The sequence below is a fragment of the Meriones unguiculatus genome, chromosome X, assembly GCF_030254825.1.
Source record: "Meriones unguiculatus strain TT.TT164.6M chromosome X, Bangor_MerUng_6.1, whole genome shotgun sequence".
Lineage (NCBI taxonomy): Eukaryota > Metazoa > Chordata > Mammalia > Rodentia > Muridae > Meriones > Meriones unguiculatus.
Window position 1 is genome coordinate 38,307,511 of NC_083369.1, and position 23,987 is coordinate 38,331,497.

The following is a 23,987-nucleotide window of genomic DNA, read 5'->3' on the forward strand; positions in this document are numbered from 1 at the left end:
GCATGCAGTGCCATGGAGGCCAGAGGAGGTAATTAGATCCCCTTGAACAGGAGTTAATAAGGTGGTTATGAGCCACTATGTGAATGCTGAGACTCATATTCAGGTCCTCTGCAAGAGCAACAAGTGCTCTTATCCACTGACCCATCTTTCTGAAACAACAACAAAAAGAATACTGGGGAATGGGGTTCCTATTCTGAATGGTCAAATACTACGTACAGATTAGAGGTCATGTTATGAAAGAAGACATTGAATATTAGGACAATTACCTGAATGTACAATGCTTCATTCATTCATTCATTCATTCATTCATTCATTCGTTTGCTTGTTTAATGTTTTTTGCGGGATTTTTAATTTGTTTTTCTTTTTTTTGAGACAGGGTCTTTCTACATAGCCCTGTCTATCCTAGAACTCATTGTAGACCAGGTTGGCCTCAAAGTCAGAGATCCACCTGCCTCTGCCTCCAGATTGCTGGTGTATCACTAATCTTTATTTGAGACGAGCTCCCATGAAGCCCAGGATACTCTGCAGTGCTTGATCCTCCTGCCTCCCAGGTGCTGGGATTACAGACATGTGCCAATTTGCTTGGACTCTGTTCTACTATTATTCATATTCCTTCTTATCTGTTCTGTCCTTGGCATTTATTCTAATACATAGGATGTAGTAGTTAGTTGGTAAATCTCAAATTAATGTATTCTTGAGGTATGCTAGGACATCTCTACAGCACAGCTTTTGAGTCAGCAATGTTTCTTATGTACATTTCTTTTTTTTTCTTTTTACTTTATTTTAATATATGTTTTCTAATAACTTTTAATTACATTTAACCAAGGATCAGGCTATCTAAGGACTTAGGGGAAAAGGCATCCTACAGTAACAGCACAGATAACATTCTTCTACTTGGAACCTCTCCTTTTCCTTCTCTACTTCACACCATATAAAGATTACTAAATTCTAGGTAGTAAAGGAGGGCTGGGGATATAACTTAGTACTTTTAGGCAAATGGCATACTTGAAGCACCATCAAACAGAAAATGATCATAGTCCCTTCCATTTCTGCTGGGTGTTGGGTCTAATCTCTCCTCAGACATTTTTTTCCCTCGTCCAGAGCATACTCCTTGTTTATAATGTAAAGGAAAACTATAGGGTAAAAGACAATTCACTTAAGGATTAGGGCAGCTAAAATACAAAATGGGGCAGGGATTCAGTACTTAACCTCTTTTTTAAAAAATTATCACAGATATTTAAACATGCATTTTACTTCTACCTCTACAGTATTTTTCCTGTTCGTGGTTTACTAGCTTCTCTAGCCAGGTGCTGCTTCACTGCTTGCCTCTGACTGTCCTGCCTCTCTCAAACTTCTTAGTTCTCAGAACCTCTAGACTTTTTGGATTGACACTATACATTCCAATCCAAATCACCTCTGATTTTCATGTCCTTACTTGACAGGCTACAGTTTAGTAAGCTATGTTTAAGTCTTTGTGTCATGTCATGTTGTGTGCCCCAAACTTACCACACACACTTTACCCTTCCTTTAGTAAAGGACATTTCTTTTAAGGAAGCACATCTGCTTTTCCAAAAATGGAAAATAGGTCATTCCCCATTCCCTCCATCCCAAACATTTGTTATATTTTCCATGTTATTATTTTTATATAAAGTTTGATGTAGCAGTGAACTGTGTGAATTTTATAATGTCTTGTATATATGACCAGAACTGGACTGTCCACCTTGATAGCCATTAGTCACATGTGGCCACTGAGCATTTCAAATGTGTCTAGTCCCAGATGAGATGTACTGAGAGTATAAAGTGGATGTTAGAATTCAAAACTTAGTATTAAACAAAAAATGTAAAGTATCTCACAAATACTTTTATATACCATCTAAACATTGAGATGACAATATTCTGGCTTTGTTAAATAAAACAGATGAAAATTATTTTACCTCTATTTTTTTTGTTTGTTTTTGTTTTTACTTAAAAAAGTAAATTTAAAAATGTGGCAACTAAAGAATTTTACAGTGGCCAGGCTTGATGTTATGTGCCTTATAATATGAGAAGCTGAGTCAAGAGGATCCTAAGTTCAGTGCCTGCAGCTCAGTAGAACATTTGTCTAGCATTCAGAAGGCCCTGTGTTTGGTACCCAGTACCAGGAAAGGAAGTTTTTTTTTTTCCCTAGGTATCTTTGTGCTTAGTATATTTCTCTTGGACACTGCTGGTCTAGTATGGTTTTATAATTACCATTGTCTTTTTAAAAAACAACTTTATTGCAGTATGATTCTGTTCATTCTGTAAAATTTCACTGTTTTAATTATATAATCTAGATGTCCTTACAGAGGTTTGTTGTCGTCACTGCAATCCAATTTTAAAACATTTTTGCCACCCCAGAAAAATCCCTTTTACTCATTCCCAGTCATTCTCCATTCTAGCCTATAGGATTAGGCAACCGTTCAACTTACTTTCTGGTTCTAGATTTGCCTTCCTTTCTGTTCATGCAACTAGAATACTGGTTGGTCTCATGGGGGGGTATCTCAGTGTGTTTTCAAGGTTCATCTATGTCACAGTATATATCTGACCTTTATTCTTTTTATGGACAAATAATATTCACTTTACTGACCTTTATTTTTATGGACAAATAATATTCACTTTACTCTTGGGGTTTAACAATTTTTTTGTTATTGTTTATTCACATTTCTCCTTTTCAGGCCAGTAAGATGGCTCAGTGGGTCTTACAGACCCGAGTTTGATCCCCAGGGCCCATGTGGTGGAAGACCCACATTTCTTATTTTTAATAACTGTAGAATGACTGTTTCTTGTTGTTTATTTTGATGGTGAGATAGCCCAGGCTAGCCTTAAATTCATTAGGTACCTCAGGCTGGCCTTAAACTTTTGATTCTCTTACCTCAGTCTTGCAGATGCTGGGATTTTAGTCATGAACCACCACATCTGGATAGGAGTGCTTTTTTTTAAACCATTACGTAAGAAACAGTAAAGTAACACTGTTAAAATTAGCTTAAGAGGAAATCAGGAACATTTTTCTTTGTCTTCTACTTGAGGCTTCTCTGGAACTTGGCTTTTGCATCTATGAAGTTATAAAGTCTGGGAAGAGATTGTTCAATAAATACTGCTAAAATACTTTTTGTGTTCAAGAACACTGGTCACCACCCTGAAGGTCAATAAAGCAGTTCCTGCCTTAGAGGTGGAAGACAGAGAATAGTAAACAATTAAAATAGGTTGGGAGATACCATAGGACAGCAGATTAGTCCAGTTAGGACTAGGGTATCTGGAACAGGTTTGTAAAAGTATTTGTATATTTAATTTGTTTTTTTAAATAAGAAGTTTCACAAAAATTTTTAAAGATCAACATTTGGTGCTAGCCAATGCACAGTCCTAGATAAAAGAGTAAGAATTTGCTTGCCAGACTCATGACTTTATCCATGTAGTCATGGAGTTTATACCATAAGGACTTGGGTGAAGTGTGCCATGGGCAGTTGTGATTGTTGTTATTATCATTATTATTATTATTTTACAAAACATTTTTGGTGATTGGTGATGGAAGCATAACAATAATAAAAGCAAAAAAAATGTTTCAAGGCTGACTGATTTTAGAAGAAAATGTGATAGTGATACATCATTAATGGGAAGATTTATATTAGCTGTTGTTATGCCTTGAATTATTCTGGAATCCTTGCAGAAGAATTACTGTGCTGAAACAAACTAGTTTCTGGTATATAATAGCAGATTAGTGAGCTGGATATATAGCTCAGAGATCATGGCTTTAGTTGTTAGTACCAAGTAAATAATAATAAATGAAAGAAAGAAAATGTTCTTTTCTGGGAGAATTTGATTCTTTACATGGCACTTATCCTTTCATTGCATGTTGGCTAGCACTGAATGTTTATCTTTAAACATTTTGTGAAACTTCTTTGTTAAAGAAAGGATTTAAGGGTCTGGAGAGATGGCTCAGTGGTTAAGAGCACTGGCTGCTCTTCCCAAGGAAGAGCCTGATGCCTTCTGACTTCATTGAGTATCAGGCACACAACAGTGCACATATACATGCAGGAAAAACCACTCATACACAAACCTAAAAACAATTTTAACATCAAATTAAAAAAAGAATTTTATCATTGTTTTCTGTTTTTTCCATCTCTATGATCTAGCTTTTTAAAAATCCTTTTTTTACTGGGTTTTAATAAGGAGTAAAAGTAGCCATTTACATTTTTAACTTTTTTAAAAAAAAGATTTATTTATTATGTGTGCAGTGTTCTGTCTGCATATATGCCTGCATGCCAGAAGAGGGCACCAGATCTCATTATAGATGGTTATGAGCCACCATGTGGTTGCTGGGAATTGAACTCAGGCAATGCTCTTAACCTCTGAGCCATCTCTCCAACCCAACAATGAAATTCTTCACTAAAAAGCAGACACTACAGTTCAACTTTTTTTAAAGTTAGTTTTATACTCAGGGAGACAGAAGCAGGCGGATCTTTGTGAGTTTGAGCCGAGTATGGTTTGCAAAGTGAGTCCAGGACAGCCAAGGCTACACAGAGAAACACTTTCTCAAAAAACTAAAAAAAGAAAAAAGAAAGAAAACCACCCCAAATTACTTTTATTTTACTTTTATTTATGTGTATATGTGGGGGGGGGGGGGCGCTGTGCACGTGCACACACGCGCGCACACACACACACACACACACACACACACTTGTAGTGGTGGGGGGAGGAACTGTCTTTGGAGGCCAGTAGAAGATGTTTAATCCTCTGTACCTGGAGTTGCAGGAGGTTGTGAACTGCCTCATGTGGGTACTGAGAACCCAACTCAAGTCTTTTGCCAGATCAACAAGTGTTCTTAGCTGCTGAGAACACATAAGAATCAATGTAATTCAATATTTTATAATCTCTTAAGAGTTGTACTTAACAGAACCTGGCATTCTGGGGATAATGGTGGATGGTTTCATGCCTATATGGGAAACTGAGATTCACATCATTTGTGTCTGGTATTGTGATATTGCCTCACTCTGAAAGATTTATTTCTGCAGAAATTAGAACAGAGGGTTGAGATCTAGGGATACTTAGTACAGGTAAAGGTAGAATTACAATAAAAATAATAGGATTCATCTTTGTATGCATACTGGATCCTGGCTACTTTCCTCAATCGCTGTTAACTTGCTGACAGCTGGGTCGCTTTCTGCAGACAGAAAGTATGAGTACTTTTTAGGGAGGAAGGAGAATTTGGCAATCTAAGTGGTGGAAGAAGAAGAAGAAAAAAAAGCTCTTTAGAATTTCCCAAAATAAGTGGTCCAGATCATCCTGCAGTGAAGCTCAGAAGTTGGTAAATGTTACCTATGTACTTCTAAGTTCAGCTTTTTTTTTCTCTCTCAAAAATAAGTAGGCCGTCACAGATTATCAAGTAACCAAAATGAAACAACAACAAAACCTAGAAAAAAGTAGAACCAAATATAAGAAAGCAGCTTGGAGAAATAGGCATGGCAGAGAGGAGTAAACTTTAAAAGGAAAATAAACCACATTAACACCTTCAAATATTCATTATTTTACTTTCTATGGTTTTAGTTATCCATGGTCAATTGAAACCCAAAAATGTTTAGTAAGAAATTCCAGAAATGAATAGTTACTTTAAAATGATACGCTATTCTGAGTAGAACAATGAGATTTCATGTTACTATGCTCTGTCTTAAGGTTCCTACCTGAGGCATTAATTGTCCTTTTGTCTACTGTGCCGTGCTCTAGATGCTACCCATATTGTTAGTCACTTAGTCTGCCTTGGTTATTAGATTGGCTGCCAAAGTATCGTAGTGCTTATTTTCAAACACCGTTTGTCTTACATAATAATGTCCTTATTGCAAGAAGAGTGATATAGGAAGGTCAGATATGACAAAGAGATGCTGTATTTCTTTTTTTGTGAAAAATATAAACTTAAGGAATGAAAATAATTATATGCTGAGGTTGCTAATATCTGTAAAAAGGGGAAAAAGGTGCTACTTTTGTCATGCTTCAGACTGCAAAAAGTACATTGTTAGGATGAGAAGGCCTCATAAAATTCTCATTTGTACGTATGTATAAGAAAAACATATATGGAGGTTAGGTTCTACCTGGGGCTTCCACTGAGTGTCTTGAATAAGTGGGACTGCAAACCTGAAAAGCAATATGCTGTTTCAAAAAGAATATAAAGAATCCACTGAGCTCTTGAGACATTGAAATTTTAATAGCAAAAGTGAAATCTGAAAAGGGGTGGGGGAAAGTTGCAGAAAATAAGTACTCTAAATAATAGAATGAAAATATAAAAATGATAGCTGGGCGCTATGGCACATACCTGTAATACAAGCATTCAGTGAGGCAGAGGCAGGCAGATCTCTGTGAGTTTGAGGCCAGCCTAGTCTGTGGAGTGAGTCTAGTACACCCAGGGCTGTACAGAGAAACCCTGTTTCAGAAAAAAAAGCAAACAAATAAAAAAATTACTAGGAAAGTTGAAGTGATTTGATGAATATATTTCCTGCCTCCTGTGACTCAGATCACCTTTCAGAGCAGAGGCCTAAGATTCTGTTGTCATACTTTGTTCCCTGAAGCTCTCCTTTCTCTCTTTTAGGACCCTGCTGTTCAGTCAAATTGCTGACAACTGAGAGGCCTCAATTTATCTCAGTGTTCTTAGCCTTTCTTTTCCCCCCCTTAGGTTGTTCGAACAAACCAGTGTGCAGGAGAATTTGTTATCACTTTTCCTCGTGCTTACCACAGTGGTTTCAACCAAGGTTACAACTTTGCTGAGGCAGTCAACTTTTGCACTGCTGACTGGGTGAGTATGAAATGTGATGGGCTGGTAGGGAGAAACAGAAAGGTTGTGGGGAAGTCAAGACACTGCTTCCTTCAGGCTTGGCCAAGTTTTAACTTTGAACCTGTCCACAGCTGCCTGCTGGGCGTCAGTGCATTGAGCACTACCGCCGGCTACGAAGATACTGTGTCTTTTCTCACGAGGAGCTTATTTGCAAGATGGCTGCCTGCCCAGAGAAGCTGGACCTGAATCTGGCAGCAGCTGTACATAAGGAGATGTTCATTATGGTGCAGGAGGAGCGGCGTCTGCGAAAGGCTCTGTTGGAAAAGGTGAGTGGTAGAGCTTTTGATCAGGCATCCTAACCTGGTAAAGGTTGAGAAAGACTAGGGTAACTTCCAGGGATAGATGCAGCCTTTTTTCATGGAGTATAGTGAAAAGAGTGAGGTACACATTTTATTCTCAGTCCTTGCAGTGCCTGTTAACTTTATACAGGTCAGTTTATGTCACTGAGGGTGAGCTTCCTTATCTGAAAAATGGGAATTCAGTTTATCTTTGTAGGTAGTTGAATGAGGTAAGGACATTTGTTCAATAATTGCAAGGCTATGGTTACAATGGCTATTACCTTTATGCAAATGGCCCATTAAAATAGGCAGGCATATGAAACCCCTGTTGATGATCATTTTGGTCACTTCATTAAGTTATTTAAAATATAAGTGATAGTTTCACTTTCCAACCCTATAAAATGGTAATAAATACCTAAGTTTGATTTTGTTTGTTTTTGAGACAGGGTTTCTTTGTATAGCCCTGGCTGTCCCGAAACTTGTTTTGCAGACCAGGTTGGCCTCTGAACCACCACCACGCCCAACTTAAGCGTGATATTTGTAATGGTAGTTGTAAAGCTTGAGTGAGCTGATGTTTATAAGAGAATGTATTACTACCATTGCAGTATACCACTGCTGATGTCAGTAGTATTGGTGCATGAAAAAAAATGGTTGAAATATGGAGTGTTTCTTAGGAAATTATTATTTATCTATTTATTGGGGACTTATTACTTCTTGATCCTCCTTGACAATCTCCTGAGCTTAAGATTAATAGGCATGTTCCACCATAACTAGCTTTTTGGTTTTTGTTGTTGTTTTTAAGATTTTTGTTAATGTTGTTATAATTTATGGCTGGGCATGATGGTGCATACCTTTTATCCCAGCACCCCAGATACAGAAACAGGTGGATCCCTGTGAATTTGAGAACAATCTGATCTATATAATGAGTTCCAGGCAAACCAAGGCTACATAGTAAGACCCTATCTCACGGGGGGGGGGGGGCGGGGGGTAATTTATTTTTATGTGAAAGGCTATTTTGCCTGCAAATATATTGAGTCCACTATGTATATGCAGAATCTGTTGCAACCAAAAGAGGGGTATTAGATCCCTAAGAACTAAAGTTACAGACAGTTGTGAGCCGGGGTATTAGGAACTGAACCCAGGTTTTCTACAGCAGCAAGTTCTCTTAACTGCTAAACAGTCTTTCCAATGCCCTCAGCTATTTTCCTAATTTGTCAATGGTCCATTAACTTGGGTAAAATAATGCTGTCAAATAGAAAGTGATCCTACTTCAATAGATTTTTTCCATAAGTATGTATCAGTTGTGTGTAGCTGAGAGGCTATTGCTATACCTGCCTGGATAAGGAAGTGATGTAATGAGGATCCTCCATGAGATGATGTTGGAAGTTTAACATAACTGATGGCAGAGTGTCACCCAGCATGCAGAAGATACTGGGCTTGATCTTCAGCATTGTAAAAGAAAGAAAAAATTAGAAAGAATGCTGGTCCTAAGGGATTCTGAGTGACCTGTTTTCGGGGGTAATATGTTTTTAGTTTAAAAGTTCATGTACAGGCTGGCTATGGTAATGCATGCCTATAATCTCAGCATTTAGAAAGCAGGTAGAAGAGCATTGCTCTAAATTTCAGGCCAGCCGAGGCTACATAGCATCTACACATAGACACATACTCATAACTTTGCTGTGAGTGTTAGATATAGGCTAAGTTTCAGCTATTGAAACTTCAGCTATGCTAGATGTCTGGAGTTTCTCATTTGTTGTATTAGTTTGTAAATCTCTTGGCTTTTCCATGTGTCATAGTCTCTGTGTTATTAAATGATGGTCCTGTGCTATGTCACAGTATGAAAAGGAACAAAAATCAAGATTATAAGAATAGAGACCTGGGCTGGAGAGATGGCTCAGTGGGTAAGAGCACTGTCTGCTCTTCCAAAGGACCCGGGTTCAGTTCCCAACATCCACATGGCAGTTAACAACTGTCTGTAATGCCAATTCCAAGGGATCTGACACCGTCACACTAATACACATAAAAGTTAAATAAATTATTTAAAAAAAAAAAGAATAGAGACTTACCTTCCCATTTGGACAAAATTCTTTGGGACTTAACTCAGAGATAAGTTCTGGGCACCCTAATCGTGAGGTCTTTAAGAGATGATGTGCATTTTTGAGTATTTTTATGGAGACGATGCATGTATCTGTCTGTGATCTGAAGAAATCTAAGGCTTCATCCTTCCAGTATTCTCTAGCTTTGGATTCAAAATTGTCTGCAGTTAGAAACTCACTTTGATAAGTTGCTGGTTTTCTCTGTTAATACTTAGTAAAAATGAGATGTGCTTATGGGATGCATATTCTCGCCTAAAACTTAGAGCTAATGATATTTGTTGAGTGTTTCATAATCCATAATCTTATTTATTAAGTTCTTAATTGAAATACTTAGAACAATCAAGGATGATAGTTACTGTTGACAAGAGAAGCAGACAGATCCAGAAAGATTTAAATAATGTTATCACGATGAATGGACAGTCACAACCTCATTAGCAGTGGAGCAAGATTTGTAATATGCATTGATCTCATAACTCACAGAGGTTTGAGGTTTGTTTTTAAAGTTGGTATGTAAGACAAAGTTATTGGAGCCAACATTTCTTCTTAAAATTCCTAAAATTGCTCATGATTGTTATCTTTCAGTCACTCCAGCATATTTGGCTTTTCATTTTTAGGCATGGATTGCTTTTTTATTAAAAAAAAAAAAAAAAGCACATTTGTCCTTCTGCAATTTCTTGGTACACAGTGTTTCCATTTACTAAGCAGGAGTAATATCTGGAACATGGTGAATGTTGAGTAACTGAAGCCAGCATTGTTTCCTAGGAAGACTACATTTCCACCTCTCTGCTGCCTAGGTCTGCATTCTTCATTCTCTCACTAAAAGTCCCTTTGTTTTCATTTTAATCTTTTTTGTTTATTTTTGTTTTAAATATTTGTTTTTTTGGTTATTGGGTGGGTGATACACATGCAATGGTGAGCCTGTGGAGGTCAGAAGACAACTTTTGGGAGTCCATTTTCTCCTTGTGTCTTAACATAGGGTTCTGGAAATTTAACTCCGGCTGCCAGGCTTGTGCAACAAGAACCTTAACTTGCTGAGTCATCTCATTTGTCCTTTATTTTAGTTTTGTGAGACATTATCTTGCCATGTTTTCCAGGCTTGCATTGAGTTCCAGTCTTCTGAATGCTGGAATTGCAAGCATTTGCCACGATGCCCAGCCCCTAATCTGAATCTCACCCAAATTTTTCTGTCTTCATAATTTTTTCTTTTTGTCCTAACGTCTGTGCTGATCCAGTCAATCCTGATCCGTCTGAACCCCTGCTTTGAGGTTATGGTCTTGACAGAGGGCAGAAGTGATGGGAACTTTGGCTTTCAAATCTTCACAGATATCATCATAGATTTGAGTTACTTTGATAGCGGAGATGGGATTTCTGTCACCCTGTCTGGTTCTGAATAATATGTGGGTTTTATGCCCCCAGGGTATCACTGAGGCTGAGCGAGAGGCATTTGAGCTGCTTCCAGATGATGAACGTCAGTGCATAAAATGCAAGACCACATGCTTCCTATCTGCCCTCGCTTGCTATGACTGCCCAGATGGCCTTGTCTGCCTTTCTCACATCAATGACCTCTGCAAGTGCTCCAGTAGCCGGCAGTACCTTCGGTAAGTCGAGGACCTACTTGAAGGAAGGAGGAGAGTACAAAGTTGGGCTAAAATGTGCTCTTTCCTGTTCTTTCCCAGGTATCGGTACACCTTAGATGAGCTCCCTGCCATGCTGCATAAACTGAAAGTTCGAGCTGAGTCCTTTGACACCTGGGCTAACAAAGTACGAATGGCCCTGGAAGTGGAAGATGGGCGGAAGCGCAGTGAGTGATTGGGGCGGGGTGGGGGGTTGGAGGGACTCTGCAGACAAATTCTGTTCTCTTCTGTGTCCCTGGCCTTTTTCTTCTGCCTTTACTCAATGCTGCCTATTCTTTGCGGCTCTCTTTCTTTTTCCAGGCCTTGAAGAACTGAGAGCACTAGAATCTGAGGCTCGTGAGCGAAGGTTTCCTAACAGTGAGCTTCTACAGCGACTGAAGAACTGCCTGAGTGAGGCTGAGGCTTGTGTGTCCCGGGCCCTGGGATTGGTCAGTGGCCAGGAAGCTGGGTATGTTGGTGTGAGGTGTTGCCACACCTAATGAAAAGTGTCTTGTAAGAGGTGGATTCTGCATGTAATGGGGTCTGTGGAACATCAGCAGGAAATTGCCAGGTTGAAATGGCCTGGGAAGCACATGCAAGTACAAGGAGGATAGGCAACTCTTCATAGAGAGGAGTGTTAGCAGTAAGAAAAGTTAGAAGTGTTTATCAGTGTCTATAGAAGATTTGAGAGATAGGTTGAAGGATTTTGTGGGCAGGGAGGGCTGTGAGAAGTTTAGGTTCTAGAATAGGACACAAACAAGAAAACTTGAGCATAGTCGCAGTAGAGTGTAGATTGTACAGTCTAGGGGCTAACAGTGTAACTTAATGTTTACCTAGAGTATGAGGCTGTGGGTTCTATCTCCAGCTCCATGCAGGTGGGGAGTAAGAATAAAGTCTGGCTTCTGTTAGCATCACTAGTTTATAAGATCCTTCACCCTCCAACTGTTTCCCTCTCTCCTCCTATCCCTTCATCTTATGAATATGCTTATATTTAAAAACCCTCCCTGTAGTCTAGGCAACTGTGGAAACATTGAGGTACAAGATCAAAGTAGAGGAGATATGGTGAAGAATGATTTTGGCACAAATGGAAGGAGGGGTCTGGGTTTGGATCTGAAATCTCACATATGGAACTCTGTAGCCCCAACAGGGTGGCTGGTCTACAGATGACTCTGGCTGAGCTACGGGATTTTCTGGGCCAGATGAACAACTTGCCTTGTGCCATGCACCAGATTGGGGGTGTCAAGGTGAGGAGAGGTGGGCTTAGGTAAGACAGTAGGTTGCATGTGTGAGAAAATAGTAGGAAGTAGGAGCAAGTTTTTAGATTTGGGACTTGGAACAGGGAGCAGGGATATGAGTACAATATGCTGAGTCAAGGGAAGGTTTGCCTAAGTAAAAGAGATTACAAGGGTTTTTGTTTTGTTGGGCCTGAAACAATAAAGTTTATAAAAATAGAAGTAGGATGGAGAAGATAGGGGGCCTTCTTCCAAGCATGAGGGTTTATACAGCATAATATTTCTTAGGGTAGAGGATCTCTTAATGCTTTGAGAACAGAATCCCATGCAAAGATAAGTGAAGTATAAATTTCTGGTCAATCATGAATAAAACAGCCTAGGAATGTGCATTTTAATAATATGAGCATCATAATGAGCGATCAAGTGTTACAGGAACTAGTGTTTTAGAGTTTAGAGAATGAGAATTCAGTCCATGTTAGATTTCCTTTTCTTAAAACATTGTGTTGGGAGGTGCTAGAGCAAAGATATGTGGTGGGACCTCTTAAGTGCCTTCAACTGAAGGGTTTATTCTTCATCCTGTATTCTGGTAGGGTATTCTGGAACAGGTAGAAGCCTACCAGACTGAGGCCCGTGAGGCCCTGGTCTCACAGCCCTCCAGTCCAGGGCTGCTGCAGTCCCTGTTGGAGAGAGGGCAGCAGCTGGGGGTGGAGGTACCTGAAGCCCAGCAGCTTCAACGGCAGGTGGAACAGGCACGGTGGCTGGATGAGGTAAAACGCACGCTGGCTCCCTCTGCCCAAAGGGGTACCCTGGCCATCATGAGGGGACTGTTAGTTGCAGGCGCCAATGTAGCCCCTAGCCCTGCTGTGGACAAGGCCCAGGCAGAGCTTCAGGAGCTGCTGACCATCGCTGAACGTTGGGAAGAGAAAGCCCACCTTTGCCTAGAAGCCAGGTAAGTCCAGTCTGTCCCCTCCCTGACTTTGCTTACCTTCAAAATTTAGTGGAGAATCTGAAAAGAATGGCTATGGATGGCCTTGGCCATCATACCCTTATGTAGGTATATTGAGTTTCTCTGCTCTTTTGTTTCTTCTCTTTTTCTTTTCTCTTTTTTTTTCTTTTTAAGTCTATATACATAGAGGCAGAGGTAGGCTGATGGAAAAGCAGAAGATAACAGGAGTGTGTGTCTGTGTATGTCCCAGTATCAGTAGGTCAGCATGTATACATACATGCTCAGAAGCACAGGAAACAAGCAGATGAGTGGATATAGGTAAAAAGATGCCACACACATGGGGTGTCACAGGATACACAGGTGGTTAGTATATGAACTTCTAGCAGGCTGATAGAGTGGCAAACATAGGTGTAAGACCTGTGGCGGAGGATATATGGGTGCATGCAATCTGAATAAAGCAGAGCCTGGCAACCATCTTTATCAACATATAAGCGCAGGAAAGACAACTGCATAGCCGTATATAGCTGCTAATCAGGCTGGGCTCTGATCCATAGACTAAACTGGCCTGCTCCCCTACCCCTTCTTTGTTGTTGTCTTTAGGCAGAAGCATCCACCAGCCACACTTGAGGCCATAATCCATGAAGCAGAAAACATACCTGTTCACCTGCCCAATATCCAGTCTCTCAAGGAGGCTCTTGCTAAGGCCCGGGCGTGGATTGCTGATGTGGATGAGATCCAAGTAAGGACCAGCCCCATCTGTAGCTAGACTTTCCATGTAGCTGGAAGACATGATATACAGCGTTTATGCTGCGTTTCATGGCTAGAGAAAGGAATGAGCACATATGAGGAGGCAAAATGTATTTGCAGAGCAGTATTCTTGGTAGGGGGATTTACGAGGCTGTCCTGAAGGAAGTGGGGTGCTGGTCAGGATGAGGATGATAGAGCAAGAATGCAGGTGTTATGAAAGTAGAAAGGACAGGTACCTGGTGGTAGGTAGAAAAGGAAGACCACAAAAGCATAGCTAGTTCAGTATCCCTGAAGACACACTGGCTACCTGGACTGAACCAGTGAGTAGCTGTAGGCGTCATGCATGGTGGAGAGTATTTCTGAGGTCGGTGTCAGTTGTTTCTGCTTTGAGAGTATGAGGGCAGACCATCTTCCCAGCTCAGGCCAGACATGAAAAAATAGTAGATATTTCCAAGTTCAACTTGCCTTTCTCTCTTGCTCATGTTCAGAATGGTGACCACTATCCCTGCTTGGATGACTTGGAGGGCCTCGTAGCTGTGGGTCGGGACCTTCCTGTGGGGCTGGAAGAACTGAGACAGCTAGAGCTGCAGGTACTGACAGCACACTCCTGGAGAGAGAAGGCCTCCAAGACCTTCCTCAAAAAGAACTCCTGCTACACATTATTGGAGGTGAGGTCTAGCACTTTAACCTATACCCTCTTTTTGTCTGACTGGCTGTTTTGAGGTAGTTTATATGACAATATGAGTTTTTTGAGGGGTCATGGGTGAGGGGAGGAGAGGATATGGGAGATAGGGAAGCCTGGTCATTTGCCTCTGTCTGCCTGCCTCAGGTGCTCTGCCCGTGTGCAGACGCCGGCTCAGACAGCACCAAACGCAGCCGGTGGATGGAGAAGGAGCTGGGGTTGTACAAATCTGACACAGAGCTGTTGGGGCTGTCTGCGCAGGACCTCAGGGACCCAGGCTCTGTGGTAAGAAGCTTAGATACAGATGGGTGTAAAGAGCCTGGCGATGATTGTCTGAACCCTGTGACTATGGGCAGACCACTTGCTTCCTGAGCTCAGTTGTCCTGGTTTGGGAGTGGGGTGTTGAATCCAGAGAAGGAAGGAATCAGATTATTTACCTGTTCTCCCCCATTTCCTGGGCATGGCAGATCGTGGCCTTCAAAGAAGGGGAGCAGAAGGAAAAGGAAGGGATCCTGCAGCTTCGTCGTACCAATTCAGCCAAGCCAAGTCCACTGGCATCATTGACAACGGCCTCCTCTACAGCCTCTATCTGCGTGTGTGGGCAAGTGCCAGCTGGGGTGGGAGCTCTGCAGTGTGACCTGTGTCAGGACTGGTTCCATGGGCGGTGTGTGACAGTACCCCGCCTCCTCGGCTCCCAGAGGCCTGGTCTTACCTCATCCCCACTGCTGGCCTGGTGGGAATGGGACACCAAATTCTTGTGCCCTCTATGTATGCGCTCACGGCGCCCACGCTTGGAAACCATCCTGGCACTGCTGGTAGCCCTACAGAGACTGCCTGTGCGGCTGCCTGAGGGTGAGGCTCTACAGTGCCTCACAGAGAGAGCCATTAGCTGGCAAGGCCGTGCCAGACAGGTTTTGGCCTCTGAGGAAGTGACTGCTCTGTTGGGACGGCTGGCTGAACTCCGCCAACGGCTACAGGCTGAATCCAAGCCTGAGGAATCCCTTACTTACTCTTCTGATGGTGGAGAGGGCACTGGCAATATGCCTAAGGTGAGCTTCTTACCCCAGCTCTTATCCTCAAATTCCTGTCCCCTGTCCTCTACATAGGCTCTAGCTTTGCCCCTGTTCTCTAGTTTTCCATGTCCTTTGGCCTAGCCTTTTTGTTCCATCCTATATCTGTCCATGTTCCTAGACCCTGCTTTCTGTTGCCACCCCATGTTTGCCTTTCTCCAGGAGGTAGAGTCTTCCAGGTTTTCATGTCGGTGAAGGAAGAGTAGGGCCTGGCTCTTCAGTTCAGTTACCCCCTGCCTTTTCCTGATCTTGATATTTGATAGGTCCAGGGGCTGTTGGAGAATGGGGACAGTGTGACCAGTCCTGAAAAGGTAGCCACAGAGGAGGGCTCAGGTAAGAGAGGTAGGTCTAGCTGTAGTGTGAGTGGGATGTTGAATGGTTATTACCAGTGTGACCCCTGATGTCCTCAGCTCTGTTATAGTGGTGTAGGATAAGACCAAGGACAACCTCTAATCCAACCCGAACCCACATCTTCCAGATCTGGAGCTGCTATCCTCGGTATTACCACAGTTGACTGGCCCTGTGTTGGAACTGCCTGAGGCAACCCGAGCTCCACTGGAGGAACTTATGATGGAAGGAGATCTGCTTGAGGTGACCCTAGATGAGAATCATAGCATCTGGCAGCTGCTGCAGGCTGGGCAGCCTCCAGACTTGGAGAGGGTCCACACGCTTCTGGAGGTAAGGAGAAGAGTCATTGACATGGCCAGGTCTGGCCAAGCAGGCAGGGATCTCTCAAGCCCTAACTATTTGCCAATGCTTATCTTTTGGGAGAGAGGGGATTTGGAATAGGATCTTGTTATATAGCCATGGGTGGCCTGGTAACTTGCTTTATAGTCCTGGCTGGCTTTGAACTTACAGCAGTCTTCCTGCTTTAGTCTCACAGGCATTACAGGCATTACAGCCCTAAACCACCAGAACCCACTTAGAGCCTGTCTTTTTGCCTTCTGTGTCCACAGCTGGAGAAGGCAGAGCGCCATGGGAATCGGACACGAGGCCGAGCCCTAGAGAGGAGACGGCGGAAGAAGGTGGATCGGGGTGGGGAGGCTGATGACCCGGCCCGAGAGGAGCTAGAGCCAAAGAGGGTACGGAGCTCAGGACCAGAAGCTGAGGAAGTCCAGGAGGAAGAGGAGCTGGAGGAGGAGACTGGGGGTGAGGTCCCTCCTGTACCCTTCCCCACCAATGGCAGCCCCAGCACCCAGGAGGACCAGGATGGCTTAGAACCAGTGTTAGAGGCTGGTTCAGACACCTTAGGCCCTTTCTCTACTCTGACTTCCCGGCTGTTGATGTCCTGCCCACAGCAGCCATCTCGGCAACAATTGTGACAGTGGCTGAGCCTAGCACAGACCCCTACAAAGATCCTTCCTTGGCCTCAAGGATCCTTTCTGACCATCAAGCCTGCTTCTTGGAGGTGGGCGGGTAGGTGGAGAGACTCCCCCCTCACCACCATCCCCAAGACCGTGACTTTTATATTCTGACTCCAAGGTATTGTTCAGACCTCAGCTCCTGGGGGCCGGCCCCTGGAGTCCTGCGTCCCTGGTAACCTCTAACCAGCATTCCCAGACACCAGAGGCAGATAGACAGGTGGGCAGGGGATCAAATGGGGCTGGGCCAGCACCATTCCAGAGACAAATCCAGGCACATACAGACTGGGGGACCTCTCCCTTATCCCCAGTTCTGGCCCTGGGTCAGGCCATGCTACACTAACCTTCCCTCCCCACCTCACACTTTTGCCTCCCACCTCCTTTTTACTTCTTTCCTCTCCCCTTCATCTTTTCCTTTCCCTTACTGTTCCACCCAGGAGGAGGAAACTTCACATAGCTGTCCTCACTTTTTTATTTGAAATGAATTTTGTTGGGGTTGAACAGGGCTGCCTATGGTCTGAAGGCTTTTGGTGCTTGTCCACACACCCACCTCAACCCTTCCTTCCTATCCTCCCTTGTCTCCTTTCCTCCTCCTGGGTTCACGCTGTAATAAAAGAAGATTGTTGGTGTGTAATTAATTTGTTCAAAAGAAGAAAAACAGAACATAACAAGAAACTTTGTTCCAACTAAAGCCTATTTTAATTTTATTTTATTATTTTCCTCGTTAGAAATAAAACCCTTAGGAATGTTTTTAGAAACATGTTTCTGAAGTGCATTTCTCTTCAAAAAGAGAGCAGAACCTTCCTCGCCTGTTAATGGAACAGCTGCAGTGCTAGTGGTAGTGCCAGGGCCAAGACCAGGGAAGCAGGGCTCTGGATCTCAATCTTACCAGCTTCTCTCTAACCTTGGAAAAGATATCCTGCTCCTTCCCCAAGCCATTTCCCTGTCTTCAGACTAATGGGCACTGGTCCCTCTTGGTGTTTTGCACAACAGCTTCCCCTAGCTTTGTGCTCTTAATTTTCTGTTTTCTGGGGGACTTTTTCTTCATGGCTTTATTGAGGTAGTTTCCATGCTATAAAGTTCAGCTGTTTTAAATATGTAAGTTGGTGAGTCAGACCATCCTTGATGTTTCTCTGTTAGTTCTTTCTGTCCCTAATGAATGTGTGGTTAATTTGTAATTTCTGTGTCACTGTTAAACTGTCCTATTGAAGTTAAATTTGCATACCATACAGTTCATCCACTTAAAGTATACAATTCAGTGGCTTTTAGTATATTTCAGTCATTGAATGAATTACCACTGCAAAAAATTTTAGAATGTTTTTATGGCCCTCAGAAGAAACCCCACATTCCCTAGGTGTTCCCTTTCCACTCCCATTTGTCTCTTCTGGACATTTTATATAAATGAAGTTATACAATGTATGATCCTTTTGTGTCTGGCTTCTTTGACTTGGCATAGTAGCTTCAGGCCTATTAATAGCCCTACAGTAGTTAGATTTTTCACCTTTCTGAGGCTGAAAGATGAAGGGACTGTGCATGATCAGGGACTTCCCTCCTCAAATTGTTTATACACATTTTTGTGGGTATCTATATGCATTTTTCCCATATAATACCCATCAGATTACATCATATTTATAAAGGAACCGTACATAACCCTCTGAAGACAAAGAAGCATTCTTGTGGTTCTGAGTGTACTCTGTCCAGAGTCTACCTAGGGGATAGAGGAGGAAGTAAAAGCTTGGAGGCCCTGCTTCTCTAGCTAGCTTCCAGGCATCCCTGGCTTCTCCAGACTTTTTCCTCTCCTTAAGGTTGTATAGGTGTTACAAGCTAAAGCGAAGTCTTGATCCCTAGCTCAGGAACTCAGCACACCAGCACTCTTACTTTGCCCTTCCTCATTTATGTGCTCAGAAGGATCATTTTGCTTCATTTCTATCCTTTCCCGGGATCTCCAGTTGGTAGATACCTAGTGATATGACATAATCTCACCGGCTTTTGGTTATTTTCAGTGGTGAGAACATGGCTTAGACCTGCCTCATCCAGTCTTTTAGTCTATGTTGAAAGGTAGACACTAGTGAATACTCATGCACTGGGTCCATTTTGATCCTAAGTTGCAATCAAGGGGAAAAGCCTGGCCTTTGCCTACCCATTGGAATTAATCATGGTTTCCAGTGAGAGTTAGAGGTAGCAGAAGAGACACATGGGACAAGAACCCAAATGAGCTTAATCTTGACATTTCACTACCACTCTACTCCAAGTAGCCAGGCACTGGAAGAAGTCAATGGAGAGGAAAAGACTGTGCCTACAATTCCTAGGCTAGTGAACTGTTCAGGCCAAGGTAGAGATCCTTTGTGGTCCATGGGCCACAGGACCAGTTTTCAGGCAGCCTTTGGCAGCTTGGTACTTCACCCTGCCATATTCCTCATACACTATTTACCCCTTTCACAGTTTACATGTAGCCATCGTTGATGCAGAACCATCTTAGGGTTTCCATTGCTGTGATAAAACACAACAAAAGCCACTTCGGGAGGAAAGGGTTTATTTCATCTGACAGCTTGTAGTCCATCATCCAGGGAAGGAGTCAGGAACTGATGCAGAAGCCATGGGGGAGTGCTCACTGGCTTGCTCACCCTGCTTTCATAAAGCACCCAGAACCACCAGCCCAGGGGTGTGGCACGGCTCACAGTGAGCTAGCTCATTCAATATCAGTCATGAATCAAAATGTATCCTGGGCCTTCCCAAAGGCCAATTTGAAAGGGGCATTTTATCAAGGTTTCCTTCCCTCAAGAGAGTACCAAATAAATGGGAAGATTTTTCTCTCAGTCATTTAGGATACAGATACATCTTGCTGCTACATCCTGCCAGACAGTTCCACTCCCATCAGCATAGTACCTGAGTATGTAGATTATGAAAGAGTTACTGCTTCTATTAAGGACAAATCTACCCTCATCTTCTCTCCTTCTTGAGACAGGGCCTCTCTGTATCACCCTGGCTGTCTTGGAAGTTACTATGTAGACCAAGCTGGCCTCAAACTCACAGGGATCTGCCTGCTTCTGCCTCCTGAGTGCTCAGACTACATGTAGCATCTAAATTCCTCACTTGGCCCAAGTGTCCATTTTTTTTCTTCCTCTATCTTTTCAGTGCCTCCACTGTGCCTTAAATAATGTCTGAAACACTATGTTTAATGAGTCTCTTGCCTTCTACCTGAAACTTCCTATACTGAGAGTTCCTGGGGGGGGGCAAGAACCAAGCCTAATCCTCTGCTACTTCAAGCCTGGAGTTGGGGTAGAAGCCTCTCTTAGTCAGTTTAGAAAGAGGCAAATATAGAAGCATTTCCAACTCTATACTACATGTGAATTTTTTTTTCTGCATTGTATGATGTCTCCTGGTCCAGAATGGCACTCTGGAAGTAGGGCCTGGGTCTGGGCCATGTTCATCAGAGCCCTGAAAGAGAAGCGGTAACCATGTGTCCTAAAAGACCTAAAATTAAGACCAGGGCACTTAACTCCTGGGTACTATGCTCTGTGTAAGATACTTGTGAAAGTTCTTAGTAAGCATTTAGGAATAGACACCTAAGATAATATGCTGGGCCCTGCCAAACCCCATCTGTAAATCTGAAGCCCTATTTATATCAGAAGGGGTATAAGTAACTGGTTCATAGTGGAACTTTATTGGTATTAAACTGGGACCTCAGCAATGCTGGCTGGTAGATGGAAGCCCATATTGTTAAGGTTCTGCACAATTATTCCCATGCCTGTCTGCATTCAGTGTGTATTGCTGTAAGACAATAGCTTGGATGGCACATACTTCTAAAACCAAACCTTTGGAGGTACGAGCAGGAAGATGGCAAATTTGAAGCTAGCCTGAGCTGTACAGTGGGATCCCATCCCAAATAAGCCAAAACTATCATAAAACAACAGTCAGCTCATACATTCTTGGGTTAGAAATCTGGCTACAATTCAGCTGAGTTTATCAGGGTCATTCGTGGGCATCAGTGAAGGTGCTGCAGTCCTCTCCAGGGCTAGGACCTACTTAGAAGTTCTGTCATTGGCTGTTGTCAGGATTTACATTCCTACTGGCCATTGGACAGAGTTCAGTCAGTTCCTTGCATGTGAGTTGAACTTTTCATGGGCCAGCTCACAACATGGCAGCTTGCTTCATGAGATCAAGATAGGGAAGAAAAAAACCCCACAAATGACTCCATAATCTAATCTCAGAAATGGCATTCTATTGTTGCACTTGACAGTATTTATTAGAAGCCATTAGGAGGAGAAAAGGTCTAGACCATGTTCAGAAGGAAGGAATTAAGAATGTAAATGTCAGAGGGCGGTGGTCATTGAGGGGATCATCTTAGATATAACTACCATGGTTCGTTCTCTAGTACTCATTCATGTCCCTTCCATATACAAAATATATTCATTCCTTAAGTCACATCCCATTACAACATTAACCTCAAAGGTGCTAAATATCAATGTGTTGCTTTGAGCATAATCACTACGTATGACTTGACTCAAGTACTGTTTTTCTCTGTAGGTAGATCTCTGAAACTTGAAAACACAAGTTATCAATCCCTAACACTTCGTAATATGCTTCCTAATATATGGTGGGAAAGGCATATACAGACATAACAGTTCAAAAAGGGCAAAGGATATGTGTGTGTGTGTGTTCATTGGAAGCAGAAGCTGTTGGGCAAATGAAGTTCCTTGGTTTGATTCCATGACTAGAGATGAGTTTTCATGCTCTGGGCTCTGCTTTCTGGCCTCTTAACCCTAACTTCTGTGCTTTTTTTTCCTTTTTCATGAGAGGTAGCACATGTTTGCAACTGAGAATTTTTTTTCTCAGGATTTTGGAGCACTGTGTGGCTTCCTGCAGTGCCTGTGTAATCAGTTACCATCAAGACAAAGGGCTTAGACTTCTTTTTTGGCATGTTGAACATTCATCAGTAACCTATAACCAGGTCAACTCTTAGAGCTTATGCCCGCCATTGTGGCCACTTTGTTCAGCAGCCTGTTGTTAAGGATAAATGTGACAGGATAGAGACTGGCCACATTCACAGAATGGATTATCTCTTCTGAGATCTTCCTTTGTAGTGGTGCTTGTTTGTGAGGGTCATGAAAATTCTCACACTGTGGGTCATCTCATTCCAGGATGGACAGCCATTGAATAGACCTTTTTCCTCAGATGTCTTTTTCAGCATTTCAGTCTTGTTGTCTCCAAATCCTTAACTGTGAAAGCAGACATGAATCAGCCAACAGCTATGATTTTTTTTTTTTAAACTATTTATATGACGGTAATTTTCCTGTTTGGAAGATCAACCCAAAGTGGTTCTAAGTTTGAAACTAGCCACTTCTAGCAGATGGCAGCATGTTGTGCAGAGCATCTATAATCAAGCTTGAATATTGCATCTTTTATTGTCTGGTCACAAGGAACCCCCCCCCCCACCAGTGAGGTCTCAGATGATGAGAAATGGGATGACAATGGAGTAAGTGTAAGCTTCCAGACCTGTACATCATTTAGCAGATCTGATGGAACACTTAATGCATATTACTATTTGATGTCATGTGCTCAGATTTTCATTTGAAAAAATAGATCCACTTTTCTAATTTTATTTTTCTTTGTTCTGAGCTCTTACCACTTAGTTTTATCCTCCATTGTTTGTTTGTTTTGTATTGTACATATGTTGTATCTTGGGTCAGTGAGATGGCCCAGTGGGTATAAGTGCTTGCTTCACAAGCCTGGTGACCTGAATTCAATCCCAGGGATCCACATGGTAAGAGAGAATCAACTCATGCAAGTTGTCCTGATCTCCATGTGTGTGCATACACACATAAATAGATGTAATAAAAAAAAATCTTAAAAATGTTGTATCTGTATTATTTTTTGTTAATTCCCAGAGGAGAAATGACTCTTTCTCACCTGGCAGGACCTTTCTCTTCTTTATATCATGTATATTGTGTATATTTAAATATCCAGAGCCAGGCATGGTGCTGCATGACTGTAATCCCAACACTCAGAGGCAGAGGCAGACAAATCAGTGTGAGTTTGAGGCCAGTCTGGTCTACAGAGTAAGTCCAGGACAGCCAAGTCTACACAGAGACACCCTGTCTCATAATAAGGAAACAAACAAATAAATAAATAGGTGAAGTATCCAGATACTGGAAAAATCTCCTGGACCAATAAAATGTCTCAGGACAAAACTTTATGTATAATCTAATCCCACTCCAGCTGGTGTGCCATAATGATAGTCTGGGCCAGCAGAGATTAGCACTTAGAACTAATACTCAGTGTATTTAAAGAGATCTAGTAGGTTTTTTTTTGTTGTTGTTGGTTTTGTTTTGTTACCAATACAGAAGTCTTTGGTGAAAGAAGTGGGGAGATTTTATCATATACACTTAAGAAAAGGTTTAGCAAAATTTTACTTCAAAAGGACCCTTTTCCTTCGTTTATACGGATTCTGTGAACTGAGGGAGAGAGTGGTACTCCACACTTTGGTCCCTAGACAAGCCTTTGTTAGCAGTGCTAGACATAAGTAGGACTTATACCCAAGACAAGGTTTCTCTGTGTCACTCTGGGTGTTCTGAAACTTCTCTGTAGATCAGGCTGGCCTTGAATTCAGAGATTGGCTGCCACCAGTTTTGGTGCTAGGAAAGCCATACTAAAATAACCATTTCAGATTTACACAGACTATTAAATTCTGGTTACAGTCATGGTTCTGCTATCCATTATAGAAACCAAATTCATCCTGTCTCTGGAGGTGATCCTATGTCTCCACTGAAATCTTCAAAACATAGCATCATTATAGTCCTTATCTATACCCTAGTCAATCAAAAGTGAAAATGACCAAGTGAGAGGATTATTTTTAGGATATTAAAAAGATAGATGTCAGACACTGGGCATACCCAGTTAAAGGGTACGCTGTAAAATGTAGTCTGCATTTATCCGCAGGAAGGAGAGGGAAAAGGCTACCAGGCTGCTGATTACCAAGCCAGTCTTGGCTATACTTTGTAATGTATTTTCTCAGAGTTCTTATGAAAGGAATGTTAGTATAATTAATAAGTGGAGTGGTTTACTAAGGTTAATCAACTCTAAGATTCTGATGCCTTCATCATTTGCATTTCTCTGTCTACATTGCC

General features: G+C 42.2%; 1 protein-coding gene across 12 annotated transcripts in view; it reads left to right on the forward strand.

Annotated features, from left to right (window-relative positions):
• Kdm5c (lysine demethylase 5C) overlaps positions 1 to 18,279 on the forward strand; it is a 38,140-nt gene extending 19,861 nt beyond the window's left edge. For 4 of the 12 annotated variants that reach the window (XM_060375025.1, XM_060375026.1, XM_060375028.1 and 1 more), the window contains exons 13-26: positions 6,677 to 6,796; positions 6,907 to 7,101; positions 10,626 to 10,807; positions 10,886 to 11,010; positions 11,144 to 11,291; positions 11,961 to 12,066; positions 12,645 to 13,003; positions 13,601 to 13,739; positions 14,236 to 14,415; positions 14,577 to 14,714; positions 14,897 to 15,478; positions 15,763 to 15,841; positions 15,978 to 16,177; positions 16,456 to 18,279. In XM_060375025.1, coding sequence (XP_060231008.1) covers positions 6,677 to 6,796; positions 6,907 to 7,101; positions 10,626 to 10,807; positions 10,886 to 11,010; positions 11,144 to 11,291; positions 11,961 to 12,066; positions 12,645 to 13,003; positions 13,601 to 13,739; positions 14,236 to 14,415; positions 14,577 to 14,714; positions 14,897 to 15,478; positions 15,763 to 15,841; positions 15,978 to 16,177; positions 16,456 to 16,821 — 2,919 coding nt within the window. In that variant the 3' untranslated portion in view covers positions 16,822 to 18,279. Of the gene's footprint in view, positions 1 to 6,676; positions 6,797 to 6,906; positions 7,102 to 10,625; positions 10,808 to 10,885; positions 11,011 to 11,143; positions 11,292 to 11,960; positions 12,067 to 12,644; positions 13,004 to 13,600; positions 13,740 to 14,235; positions 14,416 to 14,576; positions 14,715 to 14,896; positions 15,479 to 15,762; positions 15,842 to 15,977; positions 16,178 to 16,455 lie in introns of those variants that run through there. The other 8 variants (XM_060375027.1, XM_060375030.1, XM_060375031.1 and 5 more) reach the window with 5 other exon arrangements.
• Positions 18,280 to 23,987: the final 5,708 nt, after the last annotated feature.